The sequence below is a fragment of the Leishmania major genome, chromosome 1, assembly GCF_000002725.2.
Source record: "Leishmania major strain Friedlin complete genome, chromosome 1".
Taxonomy (NCBI): domain Eukaryota; phylum Euglenozoa; class Kinetoplastea; order Trypanosomatida; family Trypanosomatidae; genus Leishmania; species Leishmania major.
In genome coordinates, this window is record NC_001905.3 from 103,691 (window position 1) to 126,500 (window position 22,810).

Sequence of the window (22,810 nt, forward strand, 5' to 3'; positions counted from 1 at the left end):
ACAGTCCCCCACCCCCCCTCTCTCCCCCCTCTCCCTCTCCCTCTCCCGTCTGACGGTGGTGCTCTCTCCTCGCCGTATCTGTATGGCCCAACGAGCCACTCTCGGCTGCCGCTGCTACTTTGTGTGTGTGTGTGTGTGTAGGCTAAGGAAAATGGAGCTCATGGCCACAATGGCCCTAGATCGCGACGCGATCAATACCGTCACGCTTCGCTTGCTGCCACCGTCGGCCGCTCCCGGGGCAGCGGTGTCGTTGTGGCTGCTGTGGCACACGATCCCGATCACCGCCAGCCTATCTCGCACGTTGAGTCGGCTCGTGTCGATCGAGGCGTCTGCGATGGCGCAGACGCCGCTGGACGACACCGCAGACACTGCAGCGATGTACCACGCAGCACATCCCTCGCACGATCAAAAGGCGCGCTCGCCCTCCGCGGCCTCGGCGTCTTCGTCATCGTCGTCCGCCTCGACGTCATCGGCTCTTTCAACGAGGACAAGGCACACGTGCTCCACCGCGGAAGCCGAGAAGACGAGCTGGATCGAGCTGGTGCGCGTGGGGTACGTTGTGAGCGAGATTCACGCTTACTGCGTCCTCTTAAAGTGCCGCCGTGCGGCGCAGGCGGCAAGGTTGAAAGCAGCGTTGGAGGAGGGCGCTGCGCTGGGCTTGACAGCGCCGGTGGAGTACGTGAGTGACGCGCGGCCAGTCGTCGTCACGCACTGCGCCTTCGCAGAGCGCCGAGGAAAGGTGGAGGCCGTCGGCCCCGATGACGCGAGTACCACCGACCACCACCCACCTCGTGCAAGCGCTCGCTGGTGCACCGGCGACCACATGGTCTCCCTATGGGAAGCGATCGCTACCGTGTACCCCGTCCGCGGCAACGGCAACAGTGGTGATGATGGCGACGGCGACAGTGCCTCGGATGGCGACGGCGAGCATCACGACACTCGCGGGTCGCTACAGCGGCATCATCGGTATCACCATCATCCACACCATCTGCAGAGCAGCCCGCACACCGCGTCCTCTGCTCCTGTTACGCCTTCTCCAGCGCGGCAGTCGCCTGCTGCATCTTCCGTCATGCGTAAGGGCGCCGCACCGCCACCGTCGCGGCACGCCCCCACGGTCACCGCCGCCGCGGCAGCGTCCACACCGAAGCACATGCCATTGTCTTCGGCGACGGCAGTGGGGCGAGCGTCGCCGAGCCGGCCCCCACACAAGCCGCCTCATTTCCCCCTCGCCGGCCGCGGCGGTGGTGGCCTTGGCTCGCTGCGGAGTGGCGACTTCTGCACCATCTGCCTGGACCCGCTTTACCTCAGCGCCTGCGTCACAACGCTCTGCCAGCACTCCTTCCATTTGAGCTGCTACGCGCAGCTTCCGTCCGGGTCGGCGGAGTGCCCGCTCTGTCGCTTCTCCGTGTACGACCTGCTCAATGATGCGCGCTGCAAGGTGTGCGGCACGTACGAGGACCTGTGGGTATGCCTAATCTGCGGCCACGTCGCGTGCGGCCGGGCGCGGCGCGATCATCAGCAGAAGCACTACCATGCGTCGGGGCACTCCTGCTCGTGGCAGAGCACCACGAATCGCATGCGAAACTTGAGCTCCCGCATGTTTCTCCACCAGGAGGTGGCGCTGCTGCTCGACGAGGGCGGTGCCGACGATGCGGCGACGGCGGACAGTCCGCACAGCATCGGTTCCACTACGCAGCTCCGCAGCGCCGAGGCCGGGACGTCTTCAGTGGAGGCAGCGACAACCGCGATGGGTGCGACACTGTCGCCCTCTGGCGCGGATCGCGTGCGGTACAGGTCGTGGAGCGACTCGCTGGTGGACTCCGACCTCCAGGAGGCGCTGAACGAGAGCAAGGAAGAGGCGGTGGCGCAGTACTACACTCAGTTCCTCCGTCAGCTGGCCGAGGAGCAGCAGCGGTGGTACGAGGCAAGGCTGGCGGAGCGACGCCGCCGCCGGCACGAGAGGCAGATGGCGGCGGTCGCCATGGCTGGTGGACGCCGCGCAGAAAACGCGTCGTCACCCGCAGCGGAGTGGTTGTCACACGTCGCACCATCGGCGCACACCGCTCTGCAGTGCATTGCCCTGGACGAGCGGCGGCTGCGCCGTCGCGTGTTCTCCGAGTACGTGCAGGCGACCATCAGCCTCCTTCAGGCGGCCCAGCGCGAGTATGCCGGCATGGCTCACATGCTCAGGGCCGTCCGCGATGATGCGCAGCAACAGGTGCTTCTCCGGTCGCACTTCAACTCCGGACTTATGGCGCAGGTGGAGCGAGTGCGCCAGCGCACACGAGAGTTGCAGCGCAAAGGTGCAACGGCCGCACAGCAGAAGGCGGCTGAGGAGGCGGAGCTGCAGCGTCTCGTGGATGAGGCGTTGTCGTCGCTGTGACGGACCACGCCGTGTATCCGGTGCTGCCAGCGCCCTCCCTCCCCCACCCCCAGATCTTCGTCACAGCCCCCGAGGGGCCATTCGCCACGCCGTCTCCTTGTCGTTTTCATCTCCTCCGTGGCGCGTTGTCCGTGTGTGCACCCGGCGACTCCGTGGGTCGACACACAGGCACACGCACACATCTATCTATTGATGTGCGCGCAGGGGCATCAGAACAAGATAATCACGAAGGCGATGGAGGGCGATGGCAACTTTTCCCCTTGTGTGTATGCGTACGCCTGCACTACGGCAGGCTCCCTGTCACCCGTCATGTAAACACTTCGCGCGCACACAAGCACACGTCCACAGCGATCATCTGCGTTGTTTCGTGCATTTCTCTTGCTGCTTGCCACCGATACCGCTGCCTTGTGACTCCCTCACAGTGAAGCCGCACCTCATCACTCCCAGCCACACCCGTGCAGGTGCGTCTGTGCAGCAAGCACAAACACAGGAAGCCGAAAGCATGGCCTTGGACATACTGACGACGCGCTCCCCTCACCCCTCCCCCGCCCCGCATGCGTGCGCGCTCTCCTGCTTGCCGTCGTATCTGCGTCCTACGCCAGCAACCGAGTGTGTGTGCACACGTCGCCCCCACTCCCTCCCTTCCCTACACGCACACAGACAGATAGACAGACCAGTGGTCCGGTCGATGGTGACGACGATGCCGGACTCGCTTCATGGCCTCCCGTGCAACGCCCTCGCACACGCTCCTCCCCCGCCCTTCTCTCCCTCTCTCACCACACACACGCACACACAAGATAACAGCGCGCTGCTGGGATCTGTATGGCGCTCGATCCGCATCTCTCGCTCTCTGCCTCGTCCCCTCCCCTCCCCTCCCTTCGGCCCCACATTACATCGGCTTCTACATCCCCTCCCATCCCATTGTCTCTTGAAAACTTACCTGCTTCCTCATTCCTGCGCACGCACGCACTCTCGTCTCTCTGCGCGGTGCGTACAGCTTTCCTCCTTCACCAGTGCGCCGCAGCCACACACACACAGACACACACAGACACAGAGATACACACACAGAGAGACACACGCGGATACGCATACGCAAGCGCCCACCGGCGTGCGCCTCGTTGCATCCTGCGTTGTTTCGCTTGTTTTCGGAAGAGGGGGTGCTCGTAAGTCATCGCCCTCTTCTTGTTTTCTTGTTGGAAGCCCCCGCGCGGTGGATTTGTTGCTGCTCTTGTGGACTCGGAGTGGACGTTGCGAAGTGCATCCGTCACCGTTGTGTCTCTCATTTTTTCGTGTACTGCGTAGCGAGTGGGACACGCCATACCCACCACACCTATACATACGCAGACAGGTACACGGCACACACGATGGAGGTGAACGTGACCGTCACCACCAAGCCCTACAAGCCGGCAGCGTCCATCTATGATGCGTGGAAGGAGACGCTGCTGCCCTTTCTTGTCCCGGCGACGGTGCTGAGCGCCTGGCCCACGATCATGCTCATCCGAGATCGCAACTGCGTCCCGATCAAGCTGCTCACGATCGCCGCGCTCGTCTCGCTGGCCGACGGCCTCCTTGGCAGCTGTGCCTTCTCGCTGCAACATCAACACGCCTTCTCCCTCTCCGCGAACTCGGCCTTCTTCTATGCGGGCACCGTCACCTACTGGCTGAGCGGCGCCGCCCTGAGTCCGCTGATGGAGGTGTGGGGGTGTCGGCGCTCCTGCATGGCGCTGGCCCTCGCGGGTGCCGCTGGTGCATGGGGTAGTGGGCAGAGCATCACTCTCTTCGTCCTCTGTGGCCGTATAGCCACCGCAGCAGCCACGTCTGGTCTCTCGACGTGGGTCGAGTGCGCGCTCTACCACGAGGCGCACGGGCACCATAGCCCTTCCCCCGCCGCCGGCGATGACAAGGATATGGCGGACGGCAACGGTGGTGAGGCGCTCGGCGGTAGCGGTGCGCTCACGATCTTTCATCAGGTACGCCCTGTCATGCTGTTCTTCTCCATGATCGCGTCGCAGTACGTGATGGCGGTGACGCCGACGGTGTCAGTGGCGCCGTGCTGGGTGGCGCTCCTGTGCTACCTCGGCGTGTTCGTCGTTGCCTGGGGCCTCTCTGTGCTACCTGCAGCCTCGGCGGCCGGATCGTCGTGGTGGACAGGATCGAACCCCTTCCACGTGAACGGCGGCAGCAACGGCGTACATGGAAAGAGCGCGAGCATGAAAGAGGCTTCGTCGAGCTGCTCGGAGTTTGAAAGCACGGTGGCAACGCTACTGCCGGGTGTGGTGCTGAGCTGCTGCAGCGCGGGCGGTTCGCGACTGTCCGCGCCGCAGCGCCTGCTGCGGCACTACGTGCACGCCTACAGCGCCTCGATCCGGACACTGTGCATGCCGCGATATCTTGCCCGCCACATCGTGGACATCATCTTTGGCGCCGCCTTCCTTACGGGGTCGCTGCTGTGGGTGCCAACGCTGGAGCTGTACGACGACAGCATCCCGTTCGGCTTTGTGTTCGAGCTGTTCATGATCGCTACCTTCCTCGGCAGCACCTTCTCGCTTCCGGTGTGGGCCGTCGGCGGCGCAGAGGCCGCACTGGTGGTCCTCCTCAGCCTCAGCCAGCGCACGCTCTCCACCTCGCGCGACTACGCCATCCCAGTGACAATCATGCTCGGCGGCATCGTGCTGCACCTCACGTACGGCTGCGTCCTCACCATGGGCAGCTTGTGGCGCGCCGAGTACGCGATCTCTAGCGCGCCACTCACGCTCTTGTTCTTGCTAAAGGCCTGCACCGGCGTCCTCGGGTGGGTCTTCCTCAACGCCATCGACGGCAAGTATATGGAGGACGCCTTCGTCTTTGAGGCGCAGTGGATGTGGGTGCTGATGTGGGTGCAGGCAGTGGCGCTGACGCAGTGCATCGTCGCGCGCATGGCTCCCGGTTGTGGCCGCCGTGCCAACCGCGTCGCCATCGCGAAAGACGGCAGCGCGGTGCTGGTGCAGAAGCCGGACAGCGGTAACGTCAAGGACCTCAGCAGCAACGGTGTGAAGGAGACGGCGGTGGCAGGGGGGCCAACGGCGCGTCTGCAGACCGATATACTCTCGCACGCGCCGTTCAACGACGTGGAGACCGCGAAACTGTAGATGCTGTCTTACTCGGCGAGGCTGCAGGAGCGGCGTTACGCAGCGCAGACCGCCGAAGAGAAGTGGTGGTGGTGATGGTGATGGTGGTGGTGGGGAGAGGGGCAGAAGGGAAACGTGGGGCCACGCTTCTCGTTGTTGGGGGCTTGGGTGCACGCGCAGCGGAGACGCGCCGTCCATCCCTATCCCTCTCAGCGGCACAACCAGCCGCTGGTCGCACGAAGCCGCTGGCCGACATCCTCCGCGTTACTGCACGCCGGTGCACCCAAGCCCCCAACAACGAGAAGCGTGGCCCCACGTTTCCCTTCTGCCCCTCTCCCCACCACCACCATCACCATCACCACCACCACTTCTCTTCGGCGGTCTGCGCACGAGGTCCACCGCTGGTCATGCGCCGCGTGTGCCTGTGGTTCCCTTGCGTAACGCGGAGGGTGATGAGCCCGTTGCAGCGCGCCGGGGGGGCGGGGAAGTGTGTGTGTGTGTGTGTGTGTGTGTGTGTGTGTGTGTGTGTCCTTCTTTCTCTGTGTCTTCCTCATTGTTCATCTCTCTCTTTCTTCTTTTCGGGATGCTGATGTCGTCGTTGCCGTCCGTGGTGCTCGATGCCGGATCTGCTGGATGCGCGTGCGGTCGTCCTCGCCGTCGGTTGTAGGGCGGAGGATCGGTGGTTGTATTTCGCGTAAGAGGCTCCCTCATGGCAGTGCTTCTTTTTCTCTGTTGGTGGTTGGTCCCGCACGTGCTTGCCCTCTGGCCCCACCAGCCCTCTCACGCGGTGCACCCTTCGCGAGCACGCCCACACACCCACACACACACTAGAGGGCAGCATGGCTGCGTGCGCCTGTAATGTGTGGCGGGTTCGGGACCGGCGTGCCTTCCTTCTTCCGCCCCTCACCACCCCCTCACATATATATATATATATGTGGGTGGGTAGGTGGGTCCGTGGGTGTAGACGAAGCACAAGCATGCGAGGGCGGAGTACGTGCCGCTGAACTTGTCAGCGGCAGTCGATCAACGATCAGACAATGTGGCCCACAGATGATGACGTACACCTGACGAGAAGGTGTAGAGGGAGGGTGAAGAGGGTTGCCACGACGATGCCCCGGTGCCGAAGGTGGAGGTATCGGACTGTGCGTTGCACGGTGCCACATGAATGCACCACTGCATAAGACCTGGAACGCTCCCCTCTCCCTTCACGCCCTCTGCTCCTTCCGTCTTCGCACAAGCCACACTCTGCGCCCGCGCGCAGAGTGGTGCCGCCGTGCCGTCCCGCCAAGCACAAGCGCCCGCCCCCCCCCCTCCTCCTCCTCCTCCTCCTCCTCCCCTTCACACAGTGTACAGAAGGCGAAGCGTTGTGGGACTGGACTACCCCGCGCAGTTTCTGACCCGGGAGGGGGAAAGCACTTGATCAGCTGACCTTCCAAACTACCGGAGGCCGAACTCAAGCGCCACACGGCAGCGGTCTTCTGCATCAGGAGCACACCACTCATGCTCCGGGGGGGGGGGGGGCAGTTTCGCCGCTGTCTACGGGAGCGGACGTGTAGCAGATCGCGGCAGCAGATATGTCTGTCATCGGGCAAGCCATGGGCCAGATCAAGACGAACATGGAAGCGGTGGCCAAGCGCTTGCGCCACCACAGAGGTCCACCGCAAAGACGGCAACAACGGCAGTGCAAGCGGGGCAACGGGGACTCCAAGGGTGAAGGCCAATAATGCTAACAGTAACAGCAGCCTCCTGTTCCTGCACGGTGCCCTCCGCACGCCGGCCTGTCACTGTATCTCAGTGCAAAGCCCGGGTGTTCCACATGGAAGAGAGGCCCAATACGTGAGGGACGGTGCCAAGCGGATCGGAGAGCGCAGGAGCGGATCACAACACAGAGTGACTGCGAAACCGCGCAAAGCTATGCTGTTGTGTGTGGGGAGAGAGGGGGAGGGTGCACACGGTCGCAGCTCAGCGGACGGCCCGAACGGAGGCGCAGGATGACACCTTGAGAATCGCGACGGTCCCAACGCAAGGCCGGAGAGCGGTGGAGAGGCCTGCTGCCTAGCGATGAGTGCTTACACAGCGAAGCACTCGACCAATGTAGAGAGCCTCGGATATCTGTGTTGTGGTTGCAGTCCCTGATGGCGGCACAATAGCTGGCGGAGAGTAGAGGCCCGATTATGCGCGTCACACTGGGCCACAGCTCATTTCTTGTTGTTGATATTGCCTGGAACCATGTCAGCGCAGCGGACTCGATTCATTCTGAAGGAGGGGGGGCATACAAGCGTAATCCGCATCACACATCTCCTCGGCACAGCGCCATGCACGACATGGCCGCTGACGTCCGTGGCCCTAACTCGCGCTCTGGCGGGCACCCCCGTTCGTCACAGATGCTCGACCCTGGTCACCACCACAGGTGGTTCGGCATGGGCCGGGACGGCGGAGGGAGGGGGGTGGGCTGTCCTGCAGCCTAGGTTACCCCCACGCACGGAGGTGTGCGCGTGTGTGTCTGTGCGCCGCCGCCCCACCCCCACAACGATACACGTATGTGATTGAGCAGAGCATACACACACACACGCACGCGCGCACCGATGCCTTCGTCCCCTTCTTCTCCTCCCGACCGGCCTCCAACTTCGTTGCCGCCCCGCCCCCTTCCCTTCCCTCAGTCCCTCTATCTACGTGTCTGAGCCCCACCGCATTCTAACCACACACTGCTTCTGCGCCGGCACGCACTGCCACGATCACCGCCTCTGCCGCCCACGTACCCACCGCCTCTCCTCCGCACCGGTCTTCCCGTGTTTGCCTTGAAGCCTCGCCGGCTCGCATACCGCCGCCGTCAATTAACCGCACCGCAACACGAAACAGTGCACTGCTGCCCCGGACGGCTCCATACCCGTCTCTCTCTCTCTCTCTCTGTCGGATTCCTCCCCCTCCTCGTGTCATTCCCTCGTGGAAAATCACCGCATGCCGTGGGCGACCACCCTCGACCTCAAGGCCACGCCGCCGCCGACGCTGTGCGTCACCGTTAGCAACACGACCGATGTACTCATCATCGCCGACATGCAGGTGGACTTCTTAACACCTGGCGGCTCTCTCCACGTAAAGGGAGGTGAAGCGCTGCTGGACGGCATCAACGCCGTGTCCTCCCAGCTGCCGTTCCGCTACCAAGTTGCCACGCAGGACTGGCATCCGGAAAACCATTGTTCCTTCGTCACCCATGGCGGGCCGTGGCCCCCGCACTGTGTGCAGGGCTCGTCGGGAGCGCAGCTGCACGCAGGGCTCCACACGCACCGCATCAACGCCGTCCTACGCAAAGGCGCCACGCAGCAGGCGGACAGCTACTCCGCCTTCGTGGATGACAACGGGGTGTCGACGGGCCTGGCCGGGCTGCTGCACTCGATCGGCGCGCGCCGTGTTTTTGTGTGCGGGGTGGCCTACGATTTCTGCGTCTTCTTCACCGCGATGGACGCGCGGAAAAATGGCTTCGGCGTCGTGCTGCTGGAAGACTTGACGGCCGCCGTGGACGACGCGGCGTGGTCGGCGCGAGCAGCGGAGCTGAAGGAGGCCGGTGTTGTGCTGCTGAGCAGTTCCGCACTCGTGGCGGAAGGCACAGAGACGTAAGTGAGCGCAAGGGCGAGAAGGAGGCGGTTGGAGCGAGCAGAGACGACGCGGCGACGAAGCGCCGGTGCGCGCGGTGTGCACAGTGAGGTGGTGCTGCTGTGCCGCCGCCGCCGCCGCGCTTGCAGACGAAGTCTGTATAGGCAGACGAAGCAATGCCGTTCGTCTGGGTGACCGCCACCGCCACCACCCGCTCTTCTCCTGGAGCAACCCTTCACTCTCCCTTTTCTGTCACGTGTGCCCATCGAAGCATCGCTGACGCCCCTTCCGTTGGCACGGGCACAAGCATGGTAACGGCGACGGCGGCGGACAGCGCAGACCTTAACTGCCTTCTAGTTCTGCTTAAGCCTCGGGCGGAATCTATATGCACGGAAAGGGGGGAGCGCGCACGTGCACGCACAGCCTCCGCGTATTTCGGTCGCGCTCTCCCCCCCCCTTCCTCCCTCCTCCTCCTCCGCCTGTCTCGGTAGAATTGCGGGGGACGAAAGGTGGAGAGACCATGAGAAAACGCGTGTGTCTGTATCTGTGTGTGTGTGTGTGGGTGACGGAGAGCCTGGTATGCGCTCTTGCCCCTTCGTGAGCGACTCCATGCGGCATGCGTCGCGCGCCCTTCCACCGCCGCCACCGCGACCTTCCATTTTTCCCCCCCCCCTCTCTTTTCTGCCGCTGTCATGATGCTCACCTGTCTTCCGTCGTCTCTCCCACCTCTCCTCCCTCCTCCCTCCTCCCTCCCTTCATCACGCGCACAGGAGAACAGTGAAGCGACAAGCAAACAAGCAAACACACACGCACAAACAAGAACAGCAGCAACAGAAGAGGGGAGGCATCGTAACGCCACGTCACACCGCACCACGCCATCACCTCCCCCTGCACACAACACCCTTCCCTTCCCTCCCCACTCATCCCCCACCCTCCTCCTTCTTTTCGCCGTAGTTTACGTTCTCCCTTCCTTCGCCTCCTCCTTCCCCCATCTTGTTGTTGTTGCTGCGCCCCCTGTAGCCACGCTCTATTACAAGCACCCGAAGAAGTCGGCACCGACACGAAAGACCTCACCTCTGCCTCCGTCTCCCTCCGTCCGTCGCTCTTCTCCACTCTAACGACTTTTTCGTTTTCTCTCTCTCTCTCTCTCTCTCTCTCGTGTGTGTGCGTGTGCGTGTGCCTCCGACACCTCACCACCACCACCAATCCTCCTCCTCCTCCTCCTCCTCTCTCCCCCTTTTTCCCTTCTCGGAGCTGTGCCATTCTGCTTTTTGTTTTTACTTTGGTCTTGCTCGCTTAGCGGCATCATCGTTATCATCAGCATCAGCAGCAGTAGCATCCGCTTCTCGGCACCGTTGCTGTCGGCGAGGTCTACACACACCATCAACATCACCGCCACCGCCACCACTCCCTCCCCGCCATCTCGCCCTCTGCTTCCTCCCTCTGTGTGCGTGCATGTGTGTGCGTGTGTGTGTGTGTGCATGCGTGTGTGCACCGTGACGCGTTGGTCACTGCTGAAGACGAAGGAGGTACGAGCAACACGCATCCCTACACACGACACCACGCAGCACTGTCTGGGAACGGACAATACACGTATAAGAGCGATACGAAAAGCTGAGGCAACGGAGGCAGCGCGGAGCCAGCGAGAGGGCGAACTCCCACGAGTGTTGCAGCGACACACGCCCACACGCTCTTTGTGTGTGTGTGTGTGTGTGTGTGTGTGTGTGTGTGTGTGTGTGTGTGTTTGTAGCAGGAGGAGCGTAGGAGCGGGGTAGTGCAGTCCTTCATGTCAGACCCAGCCGCTGATGCGGGGAAGCCCCCGCAGCAGCAGCAGCAGCCATCCCAGGCGAAGCCGCCAGCGCCGGCCGAGACGCGGCTGAACGCGAATGCCAAGTCCTTTACGCCGTCTGCCGCCGGGGCACCACCACCACCACCACCGCCGCCGCCGCCGACTGCCACCACCGCTACTGCTACTGGTGCTGCAGCCCCTGCGCGTCCACCCGTCAAGCAACCGCCGCCGACTCGCCACGCAGGCGCTAAGACACCACCGGCCGGGACGGGCACGAAGGGGTCGCCAGCGAGTGGCGCTCAGACTTTGGCGCCGCCGGCGCAGTCAGCTGGAAAGAAGAGCATGATGATGATGATGCCACCGCCGCCTAGGTTCCCGGAGATGGCGGGCATGGTCCCGGGCATGCCGCCGCCAATGCCGGGAGCTGCGTCTACTGGAGGCATGATGTCCGCAGGCTTCATGCCACCACCGCCGCCGCCGCCGCCGCCACCGCCAATGATGATGCCGCCACTAAACGGGATGATTTTCCAGCCGCCCGGCACGCCTGGAATGCCGCACCACCACCACCATCCCGCAGGCATGGCGACGCCGCAGCAGCACTTAGCTTCGCAGCACCAGCACCAGCACCAGCACGGCATGATGCCGATGTGGATGCCGCCGCCGCCTACGCAAACGCAGCAGCACCAGCAACAGCAGCCGGGCATGATGATGCCCATGAACAGCATGATGCCGATGTCCATGCCCATGTCCATGCCCATGGGCGCTGCCTCCTCCCCACTGCCGCCGGGTCAGCACAGCAGCGGCCCACAGCAACACCCGCCGCAGCAGCCGGGGATGATGATGCCCTTCTATCCACCGCCGCAGGCCCCGCACGGGACGATGCCGCCCATGGCGAGCATGCCGCCTCCAGCGCCGGGTATGGGTGTGCCACGCGCACCCCCTCCCACCGCCGGGGCAGCGCCAGGCGGTGGGATGATCCCGCCACAGGCGGCGGGGGCCGCAGCGACTGCGGCGATGATGGCCCCTCCCCCGCATCACTCGTACATGCACCCATACCCGGGCAGCAACACCGCCAGCGGCGCCAACGCGAGCGCCGCGGCCAGCAGCATCAGCAATGCCCGCAGCATCCACAACCACACCCAGAACCACATCAATACCGGTGCGCAGGCGGCGGCAAGCAGGCCCGCCTCCATGTCGATGCCGCCCCAACCGCCGCCACCGATGATGATGATGAACCACACCGGAGGCGCCATGATGCCGCCACCCCCACCGCCACCGCCACCGCCGACCGTCGCGGCGAACGCGCGTGTGAGCGTCGGCAACGCCACGTTGGCTGCACTGAACTCGAAGGAGCCGCCGAAGTTCTCGTGTGTGCTGCTGTCCGGCATCCCGGCTGTTGGTAAGACGACGCTCGGTCGTGAGCTCGTGAATAGCCTGAAGACCGACGGCATGGGCTGGGCCTTCTTCAGCGGCGCCGACTTCCTCACCGAGCAGCAGGGCAAGCGCTCCATCTGGGAGACGACGAAGGACGTCTTCGACGCGCTCAGCAGCCGCCTAGACGAGCTGCTGGAGAAGCAGCACAAGGACCGCAACATCAAGGGCCTCGTCATTGACAAGAACTGCAAGGGTATCGAGGATGTCTATTACCTGAGTGCGCTGCTGCTGTCCAAGAGTATCCCGTTCGTCGGCATTGTAGGCATGGAATGTGCTGACGACGACGTGCTCGTGAAGCGCATGGGCGGCGACGACTACCTCAAGGAGAAGCTGAAGTTTCACCGCGTCATTCACGCTCGCATCGTAAGCCTTGCCAAGAGCGCGGGCATGTACCGCTACGTTGACGCCACCAAGAGCAAGGAGGAGGTGGTGCAGATGCTGCGCACGATGGTGCTCGGCTGCTGCGCGCAGCCGCCGACGCGAAGCATCGGCAACCACCAGTATGACGACTCCCGCGCCAACATCATGGTGGACGACTACAAGGAGTACAACGAGGTGCTCACGCACCTCTTCCGCTGCGTTAACAACCGCGGCTCGCAGTTCCCGGGCAGCACCGACCTCGTGCCCTTCTCCGAGAAAGAAATGAAGGACAAGGGCCGCATCAACGCCATCAAGAGCCGCTACGGCATCCGCAGGAAGGTGGACGGCCACCGCTACCTGCTCGTCTACCGCGAGAAGAAGCTGTACCTTGTGCCGCCGCACATGCGCGCGGTGCTGCAGATGCCGTTGAAGGCGTGGCTCGGCAGCCGCCTCGACAGCGACAGCGTTGGCATGTTTGTGCTGGAGGGCGACCTCACGCGGCTGATCCGCGACCGACAGAAGGAGCTCTTCCTGGTGTACGACGCCCACTACTGGAGCGAGGCGGAGCAGCCGAGCAGCAACAAGATGATCCGCATGACCTTCTCCGAGCGGCAGGCCTTCCTCGCCGCGAACATGTGCAGCGAGTCGAAGGCGTTCTTTGCGCAGGACGGCGTCGAGTGCGTCGTCGTGCACCAACCGACGCAGAAGATGTCGGAGGCGGTCGACATGCTTGACTCGGAGGAGTACCCAAGCGACGGTCTCGTCTTCCAGGCTGTCAACCCGATCCACCGCAGCGACCACGTCTTTGTGTGGCAGCAGCCGTTCTACATGACCGTCGACTTCCGCGTCGGGCAGCTCCTCCACACACACCAGCCGCCGGAGACGGACGCCGACGGCATTCCAACTTCCGTGAAGGGCACCACGAGTGACCTTCGCCGCAACGCGAGCGGCGCCGTCTCACCGCAGCAGCAGCAGCCGCTGCCGCTGACAACGCGCCGCGGCAACGTCGACGCCTTCAGCGACCATCCCATTCGCACCTTCATGCTTGAAGTGTACGACAAGACAGAGAAGATGTACGTGCAGTACGAGAACGCCACGGTCGACGTGCGCCACCCCGACGTGGTGGAGGGCTGCATCGTCACGTGCAGCCTCGTGGACGACACCCCGCGACGCTGGGTGTTCCGCCGCATTCGGTATGACGTGTCGCGCCCGATCTACAAGCTGGACCTGGAGGAGCTGCTTGGCTCCTGCCTGATCCCGCGCACAAAGATGGTGGCGTGGCTGCTGAACGAGCAGATCGTGCCGTCCGAGATCCAGCTGGATGGGAACGGCAGCGGTGCCGGTGGCAGTGGTAGCGCCACCAACGTGCCGAACGTGCCACCGCCGTCGTACGATGCGGCGGCGGCGGCTGTCGCTGCAGCTAGCGCCAAGGGCGCTGCTGCGTCGATGGGCATGATGCAGGGTCTGACGACGCCGCTGCCTACGCAGGGTATGATGCCGCCGCTGATGAAGGACATTGGTAGCCCGCCTGCCTTCCACGCCCCCACCGCCGCCGCGACTGCCATCCCGATGGCGTCGACGGCGCCGGCTCGCTCCATCTACCCATCCGCGTCCGCTATGTTGTCGCGCGTAGCGGCCGTGCCTGCAAATCCGGCGCCGCCGCCTGCTGTCCCCGCCCCGCGACCGCCAGCGCAGATGAGCACAGAGGCGCAGTTAAAGCAGCTAGCAAGCATTGTTCCGTCCTTCCATGTTGTGGATGGCAGTAAGGAGGGCGGGGCCGCGGCGGTGGCGGCGGCCTCGTCGACTCCTGCCGCAGCCGGCAGCAACGGCACTGCCGCTGGGGTCGCGGGTAAGAGCGCGGCGTCGCGCGCGACGGGTGGCGCGGCGAGCGACGGCAGCCGCAACTGCGCGCAGTGTCACAAACCAAAGCAGAGTGAAGACCTCCGTGTTGATCGCCGCGATCACCGGCACTACTGCTACTCGTGTTGGGCCAAGTCCGGCTACGGCTTCTGCGTCGTGTGTGGCGAGTTCAAGGAGGTACGGCGAGAGTCGAAGGGCCGCCAGAAGGGGTCCACCGTGTGCGCGCCGTGTGGAAAGGCAGCGGCGACGGCGCCTGCAGACGCCGCCAGCAGTAACGCCTCTCCCGCAGCAGCGACGACGGCGGCGGCGGTCATGAAGACAGCAGCCTCCGCCCCGACAACGCCGGCGGCGCAGGAGGCCGCGGAGGCCAAGGTCGATGTCGTGTTGCCCTCCGTGAAGGCCAGGAAGAAGGCCGCGGCAAAGGAGAAGAAGGCTGTCGGGGTCCCCCCTGCGACTGGTGAGGCTACTCCGAGCACGGACAGTGCCGCGCCGGCGGTGGCGGCGGCGAAGACGACAGGTGGCGAGGGTGGGAAGGCGGTAAAGGACACTGGCGGCGGCAGCCGGGCAGCACCGGCGAGCGTGCCGTCGAGCCCGACGAGTGGGAAGGGTGGTGGCACGGCGCACGGAGGGAAGACGAACGACAGCGTCAAGGTCTCATCCTCCTCACTCGATGCGTTGATGTCGGCCTCGCCGCCGGACGCGGCGGCGGAAGCCGCGCTTAGCCAGGCGCCGACGTCGGAGAAGTCGACGAAGAGTGTACCCTTCCAGGTGGACGTTGCACCCGCTCTGGCCGCTCCGGCGGTGGCGGAGGCGCCAACTGCGAAGCCCGCGGATTCGAAGGTCGCTGAGCCACCCGAGGAAGCTGTAGCTGCCCCCGCCGCACCCGCGATGGCGACTGCCGTGCAGGACCCGTCCAAGGCGCAGGTGCACGAGGAGAAGCGTAGCGTTGGTGGCTGCCGTCAGCAGTAGTGAGGGTGCGACCATCACCAGCTGCCCCTAGCAAGCCCTGAAGCAATGCCTCATATGTGCGCGTAGAGGGGAGCGTGGGAAGCGTCCATCACACCCACACACCACACCACAGCTCAGCCCTTCTCTCCGGCAAGGATAGAGAGAGAGAGAGCAGGGGGAGAGGGGGGGGAGGAGGAAGACGTGGCTCACGTGGACGGAAAGGGCACGAGCGGCGGTGGCGCTCGCGTGTGCCGGTGTGTGTGTGTGTGTGGGTGGGTAGGTGGGTGGGTGGGTGTACGTCTGTCCCTCTCTTTCTCTCTCTCTTGCCCCCTCTTATTCATGTTGTTGGCTATCGTCAACAGCGACGGTGACAACCACAACAGCACGACAGAAGAAAACGATAATAATGACGTGTGGCGGCTGCCGTGTCGTTCTTACATTCCCCTCCCCTCCCCCCCCCACACACACAGCCCAACACACGCGCCACACTTGAACTGCTGTGCGTAGATGCTCATGTACATTTTTTGCCGCCGCCGCCGCCACGGCGCGTGTTGGGGGAAAGGGAGGAAGGAGGGGCCTGTCTGTGCTCCGGTGTGTCTGCGTATCTTCGCTGTGGTTGCTTGCATTGTGAGTCCACGCTTCGCGCGTGTGTGCGTGTGTGTCCCTGCCTGCTGCTGTTCCGTTTTCGCTGTTGTTTCGCTACATTGGCCGTGCCCAACACCACCGCCGCCGCCACCACCACCCATTCTTCAGTCCTGTGTGTGTGTGTGTGTGTGGTGTGTGTGAGGGGGGGTCTTGTTGGCCTACCACTGCTTCCGTTTTCCGTCGGTGTCTCACGCCGGTCTTGTCCACGGGCGTAGGTAAGGAGCACGGCGACGCGATTTACCCCAGTATCGTCTACTACAGCCACTTCGCTCGCTCACTCTTGCATCGCCATCCCTCCCTCCCCTGCAGCGAGGAGGATCGTCATGGGCGGCGGAAGTACCGCCAATGCCTCAGCCACACGCACGCGATCTGCACAAAGAGATCACTCTCGTTACTTTTTATTTTATTTCCGTTGTTGTTGTTGTCTTCGCTCACCTCCCTCTCATAATCAACGCCCCGGCAAGTAAGGCGAAGGGGGGGGGCGGCGGAGGAGGACGGTGTGTGTGTATGTGTGTGTCTTCCGTGGTCGACAACGCCATCAACAGCAGCGCAAGCCGTCTTCGTCTCCGCTGCTCGCTCCATCTCACGCACGCACGCACCCGCTCGATGGTCGTGCTGCCGTCGTTGTTTCGCCATCTCTCATACCCCCGTTCTCTCCCCTCCCTCTCCCTCTCCCTCATCAGCATCCCCATCATAATCGTTAGTTGGCGTTGTTTATGCTTGTGTGTGTGTGTGTGTGTGTATTGGGGCTTCGTCTTTCTAGCTTCCTTTTCTCGTACGCCTTCGCACGTGTCGGTCACATATACATCCTTCCCCCCCCCTCTCTCTCCCTCTCCCCCCCCATCAGAGCTTCGTCCGTCTCTTCATTTGTTTTTTCTGGCCTTCTCCTCCTTCCTTCAAGTGTGCTTGGCGGTTTTCATCATAGCCGTCGCCGTCTTGTCGTCTTCTGCTGTGTTTAACTGACGGATCTGCCTGTGCGTGCGTGTGTGTGTGTGTGTGTGTGTGCGTGTGTGTGTGTGTGTGTGTGTGTGCGTGTGTGTGTGTGTGTGTGTGCTTGTTAAGCCGAACATCAAGGCCAATGCCCCCGAAGATCAAGCGTAGAAGTGAGCAGACGAGGAGAGAGAGGGAGAGGGAGAGGGGGGCTTAACCGAGTCAGAGAGCCGTGCGTGGCAGCAGCCATACTCGCACTCCTGTACACACGCAGCGCATCCAGGTCTTTCGTTCGTGCTGATGGCACGACCGTGCCAGCAAGCTCGATAGACATCCGCTGTTTTGGCGCGCACGTGACCGTGTAAGGAGGCGTATCGAAGTGTGCCACCACCACCCCCTCCTGTGCCGGGGAGGATCTCGACTGGCTTTGCTGCCGTCTCTCTGCGTCCATGTCCGTCAATGAGCGAGAGACATGGACGGATAAGGGGAGGCGTCGACCCTGAGCGCGCGATGCAGCCGTTCCCCGCCCCCTCCCCACTCCTACCAGGCGGCGTCGCCCATCGCCGGCTGGTGTGCGGGATGGCCCACGCACGCCCCGACTTCATGACTGCCGTATCGACTCAACCCTCCCCTCCCCGTCTCTCTCTCTCTCTCACTCACTCTTTCCCCCCGATCTCGCAGCAGCGAGCACAGCACACCTTCACGCAGGCATCCACACGCCTCTTTTGTTTTTTTTTTGTTTCGCTCCCACGCTCCCCCGCTTCCCCACACACACACACACACACACACGCGCGCGCGTGTGTGTGTGTGGCACTCCCCCGTCTGCTGCACCGGCACGCGAGTCCTCCTCCGGTTTCTATATATATATATATGTATATACGCATATAGCTGTGCGCGTGTGTGTAGGTGGCCATCAGCATCACCATCTATTCCTTCTCTCATTTTGTTTTGTGGTGCTCTCTAACTGTCGCCCCTCCCCCTCCCCTCCCAAGCGTAGAAAGACGTGAGAGGGCCCGGTAACATGGGCGGCTGTGTCGTCTCCCTCATGGAGGTGCTGAACAGCACCCGTCTTGTCGAGTACCCGGACTTTGCGGCGCGGCGTGTCTATGGCGTCATCAACCAGCGCATCACGGAGGACGAGGCCGACCGCTCCGGGGTGTACCGGTGCGCGCGGCTGACGGATGCGCAACACGCTGAGTGCTGTAACTGGTACGACGGACCTACGATCCTGCAGCGCCTCGCCGTCATCTGCGAAGAGCGCGGTGACCAGCGTGCCATGGCGTACCGCACGGTCGAGAAGGTGGTGAAGGAGTCCACGAAGGATGAGAAGGGCGGCACGCGGGAGTGGGTGTACACCTTCCTCAACGAGCCGACGTACATCACTTACGCGGAGGTGTGGAGCCGGCTCGTCTCGTTCGGTCGCGGCCTGGTCGAGTTGGGCCTTCAGAAGGGCAGCCATGTGGCGCTCTACGAGGACACGCGGTGGGAGTGGCTGGTGACGATGCTCGGTGCGTGGACGCAGGAGATGATAGGGGTAACCGTGTACGCGAACCTCGGCGAAGACGCGCTGCTCTACGCTCTCAAGGAGGCGACGTGCGAGGCGCTGGTGTGCAACGGCAATAGCGTCGGCAAGCTCATCTCGCTGATGGACAAGTACGGCGTCCATGACGCGACGATCATCTACCTCGACGCACTGCCGTCGAACCTGAACACAGAGTCTCACAAGGTGGTCGCGTGGACCGACGTTCTGGCTAAGGGCACGTCGTCGACGGCACCGTACAAGGTGCAGGACAAGAAGGACGAGGAGGTTCTGGTCATGTACACGAGCGGCACGACCGGCAACCCGAAGGGCGTCATACACACGATCGGCGCGCTGACGCAAGGCGCCCTCGGCCTGGAGGAGCGGCTGACGGACTTGATCGGCAAGGAGGAGAACGAGTCGTACGTCGCCTACCTCCCGGCTGCACACATCTTCGAGTTCACGTGTGAGAACATCATGCTGCTGCGCGGCACCCTCATCTGCTTCGGCACGCCGCGCACGCTGACGGACGCCTTTGCGCGGCCGTGCGGTGACCTGCGCGCGTTCAACCCGTTCTTTTTCATCGGCGTACCGCGCATCTTCGACACGCTCAAGAAGGCCGTCGAGGCGAAGCTGCCGCCGGTGGGCACGCTCAAGCGACAGGTGTTCGACCACGCCTACCAGAGCCGGCTGGCGGCGCTGAAGGAGGGCAAGGACACGCCGTACTGGAACGAGAAGGTGTTCAGTCAGCCACGTAAGATTCTCGGGTCGAAGGTACGTGGCATCTGCTGCGGCGGCGCCCCACTGTCCGACAAGACACAGGAGTGGCTGTCCGTCGTGCTGGGCCGCCCCGTGGCGCAGGGCTACGGCATGACGGAGTCTGTGTGCAACGCCTCCGTGCAGCGCTCCGGTGAGCTCAAGTGCGAGGCGGGGCAGCTCCTGCACGGCGTCGAGGCGTGCCTGCTGGACACGGAGAACTACAAGCACACGGACAAGCCGCACCCACGCGGCGAGCTGCTGCTGCGCGGCCGCTTTGTCTTCAAGGGCTACTACAAGCAGCCGGAGTTGACAGAGCAGAGTATCCTGCCGGGTGGGTGGCTGCGCACGGGCGACGTGGCCGAGATGGAAGCGGAGACGGGGCAGATGCGCATCATTGGCCGCGTCAAGGCGCTGGCGAAGAACTGCCTGGGCGAGTACATTGCGCTGGAGGCGCTGGAGGCGCTGTACTGCGAGTGCTCGGTCGTGGTGCCCAACGGCATCTGCATCCTCGTGGACCCGCAGCACCCCTTCATCACGGCGCTCGTGCTGACGGACGAGGAAAAGGCAATGAGGTTTGCCCGTGCCCACAAGGTCGAGAACGCGAGGTGGCCCGATATCCTGAAGGACCCCGCGTTCATTGCCGCGGTCACCGCGTCGCTCGCGGAGATTGGCCGGCAAGCGGGCAAGAAGTCGTTTGAGCTGCTGAAGCGCGTGTGTGTGCTGAGCGACGAGTGGACGCCGGAGAACAACCTGGTGACGGCCTCCATGAAGGTGCGCCGCAGCGTGATCGACACGCACTACGCCGACATCATCAAGGAGCTGTTTGCCGATTAGTCGCTGAAGAAGCGGTTGTGTGGGCAGATATATATATGTGTGTGTGTGTGTAAGTGTGCGTGTGTGTGTGTGCCTCCCACCACCACCACCTCGTATAAGTCGACTTCTCTCTCTCTCTGGTAAAACGCTCCCACAGACGATACCGCCCCACCCTTAGAGCAGCGACGCGCAACAGAACCCCCAAAGCGTGCAGAACGGCCGTGTCGGCGCGACGGGGGCGCCTCCATCGGCTGCTCCGCCGCCTACCCCGTGGCCCCTCCTCCTACCCACCCCCGGCGTTTCGGGCTTCGCCAGCACACCTGATCGCCAGCGATCGAACGAGAGAAAGAGAAACAGAACACCTCCTGCTTCATCCGGCCATGCCGCCCTTCGTCCTCACGGTCCTCGTACTCGTCGACTCGACTCTCTGTCTCTGTCCTTGTATCTATTACGCGCGGAAGTACAGTGCATGGTAACGGCGCGCGCGCACACACACACATATATATACATACATATATATATATATATGTATATACATACACAGGCACGCCCATCCTGTGCAGAGAATGTGCTATCCCCCTTCCCCTTCCCCTTCCCCAACCTCCACCCCAATTCTTCGCTCTTGCTCTTTCCTATCCTCAGCTCTTCTCTCTCTCTCTCTCTCCCGCGCGCGCCCTTCCCCTCCCCCTCCCCTTCTTCCAAATACTTACTTAGCAATCTACGTTTGCCCTTGCGGATACGGTGCTGCACGCCACGTCCACACACACACTCACACACAGCGAGACAAGCGCACTCGTCACGTTCCTACTGTACCAATCTCTCTCCCTCTCTGTCTCTCTTTACGGATCCTTCCTTGTTTCCGTCAACGCCGACCGAACGGCGATGTCAACGCCAAGGACGACGGCGACGGCGGCCAAGCCGAAGCCGTACAGCTTCGTGAATGACTACAGCGTGGGTATGCATCCCAAGATTTTAGATCTGATGGCGCGCGATAACATGACGCAGCACGCGGGCTACGGACAGGACAGCCACTGCGCGAAGGCGGCACGCCTGATCGGCGAGTTGCTTGAGCGGCCGGACGCGGACGTCCATTTTATTTCCGGCGGCACGCAGACGAACCTGATCGCCTGCAGTCTGGCGCTACGCCCGTGGGAAGCTGTCATCGCAACGCAGCTGGGCCACATCAGCACGCACGAGACGGGCGCCATTGAGGCGACGGGGCACAAAGTCGTCACGGCGCCGTGCCCGGACGGTAAGCTGCGCGTTGCCGACATCGAGAGCGCACTGCACGAGAATCGCTCGGAGCACATGGTGATACCCAAACTCGTCTACATCTCCAACACGACGGAGGTAGGCACGCAGTACACGAAGCAGGAGTTGGAGGACATCTCCGCCTCATGCAAGGAGCACGGCCTGTACCTCTTCCTCGACGGCGCCCGCCTCGCCTCGGCCCTAAGCAGCCCTGTGAACGATCTGACGTTGGCAGATATCGCTCGCCTGACGGACATGTTCTACATTGGCGCCACGAAGGCCGGTGGCATGTTTGGCGAAGCGCTCATCATCTTGAATGACGCCCTAAAGCCGAACGCGCGCCACCTCATCAAGCAGCGCGGCGCCCTCATGGCGAAGGGATGGCTGCTCGGCATCCAATTCGAGGTGCTCATGAAGGACAACCTCTTCTTCGAGCTCGGCGCCCACTCGAACAAGATGGCCGCCATCCTCAAGGCTGGACTGGAGGCGTGCGGCATCCGACTTGCCTGGCCATCCGCCAGCAATCAGCTCTTCCCGATCCTGGAAAACACCATGATCGCAGAGCTGAACAACGACTTCGACATGTACACCGTCGAGCCCTTGAAAGATGGCACGTGCATCATGCGACTCTGCACGTCGTGGGCGACGGAGGAGAAGGAGTGCCATCGTTTTGTGGAGGTGCTGAAGCGCCTCGTCGCGTCAACGGCCTAATCACGGAAAACCCTCCATCTTATTCTTCTGCATAACAAAATGGCTCACGGCGCTCGGAAGCAATGCGCCCTCCCCCCCCCCCCTCCCCTCCCCTCCCTCCCCCCTGTTGTGTGCATCCCACTACCCATCCACCCCATCCCACCCGACGCACACACACACACACACTTGTTTAGGCACGGGTGTTGTGCGGCTGTCTAGGTGATACCCTGTATTTTTTTTTGCTTCTCGAACGCGAATCCATCCCTCTCCCGCGCAGCGCGAGGTCGATCCTCACCCCCTCCTCCAACCCCGACTCTACGCCAGCCCTCAACAACCCTTTCACAGGCCCCTCCCCATCACCTGGTGCGAAGCAGCCCTAGGCACACACACGCGTACACACAACGCCTCACAGCCGCCCCTCCATCATGCCGGTCGCCACTCCCCCCATCTCCCCCCTTGGGTGCATCTCCCCGTCGCGGTGACACTCACGCCCCCGCACCCCACCCCCCTCGGGTGGGCCAGTGTGAGGGGCCGGCTGCGATGCGCTCGAGCCGCGCTGACACGCTCTGCCCATCATATGGACAGTGCAAGCCTGTGCGCACTGTCGCGGGTGGCACCGACGCAACGCCATGCACGACATGGCCGCTGACGTCCGTAGCCCTAACTCGCGCTCTGGCGGGCACCCCCGTTCGTCACAGATGCTCGACCCTGGTCACCACCACAGGTGGTTC

At 63.1% G+C, this 22,810-nt stretch overlaps 6 protein-coding genes across 6 annotated transcripts; all 6 read left to right on the plus strand.

The window, feature by feature from the left end:
* Nucleotides 1-151: 151 nt before the first annotated feature.
* LMJF_01_0430 (conserved hypothetical protein) lies at nucleotides 152-2,383 on the plus strand (the record flags this gene model as incomplete). The annotated part of the gene is made up of 1 exon (XM_003721517.1): nucleotides 152-2,383. One exon carries the CDS (start codon nucleotides 152-154, stop codon nucleotides 2,381-2,383), a length of 2,232 nt encoding a protein of 743 aa, XP_003721565.1.
* A 1,364-nt stretch (nucleotides 2,384-3,747) lies between these two features.
* LMJF_01_0440 (hypothetical protein) lies at nucleotides 3,748-5,511 on the plus strand (the record flags this gene model as incomplete). Its single annotated transcript, XM_003721518.1, has 1 exon — nucleotides 3,748-5,511. One exon carries the CDS (start codon nucleotides 3,748-3,750, stop codon nucleotides 5,509-5,511), a length of 1,764 nt encoding a protein of 587 aa, XP_003721566.1.
* A 2,937-nt stretch (nucleotides 5,512-8,448) lies between these two features.
* LMJF_01_0450 (alpha/beta-hydrolase-like protein) lies at nucleotides 8,449-9,105 on the plus strand (the record flags this gene model as incomplete). The annotated part of the gene is made up of 1 exon (XM_003721519.1): nucleotides 8,449-9,105. The coding sequence occupies one exon, from the start codon at nucleotides 8,449-8,451 to the stop codon at nucleotides 9,103-9,105; it is 657 nt and encodes a 218-aa protein (XP_003721567.1).
* Nucleotides 9,106-11,212: 2,107 nt separating this feature from the next.
* LMJF_01_0460 (conserved hypothetical protein) lies at nucleotides 11,213-15,493 on the plus strand (the record flags this gene model as incomplete). Its single annotated transcript, XM_003721520.1, has 1 exon — nucleotides 11,213-15,493. One exon carries the CDS (start codon nucleotides 11,213-11,215, stop codon nucleotides 15,491-15,493), a length of 4,281 nt encoding a protein of 1,426 aa, XP_003721568.1.
* A 2,575-nt stretch (nucleotides 15,494-18,068) lies between these two features.
* On the plus strand, nucleotides 18,069-20,159 carry LMJF_01_0470 (putative fatty acyl CoA syntetase 1; the record flags this gene model as incomplete). Its single annotated transcript, XM_003721521.1, has 1 exon — nucleotides 18,069-20,159. One exon carries the CDS (start codon nucleotides 18,069-18,071, stop codon nucleotides 20,157-20,159), a length of 2,091 nt encoding a protein of 696 aa, XP_003721569.1.
* Nucleotides 20,160-21,020: 861 nt separating this feature from the next.
* LMJF_01_0480 (putative beta eliminating lyase) lies at nucleotides 21,021-22,100 on the plus strand (the record flags this gene model as incomplete). The annotated part of the gene is made up of 1 exon (XM_003721522.1): nucleotides 21,021-22,100. One exon carries the CDS (start codon nucleotides 21,021-21,023, stop codon nucleotides 22,098-22,100), a length of 1,080 nt encoding a protein of 359 aa, XP_003721570.1.
* Nucleotides 22,101-22,810: the final 710 nt, after the last annotated feature.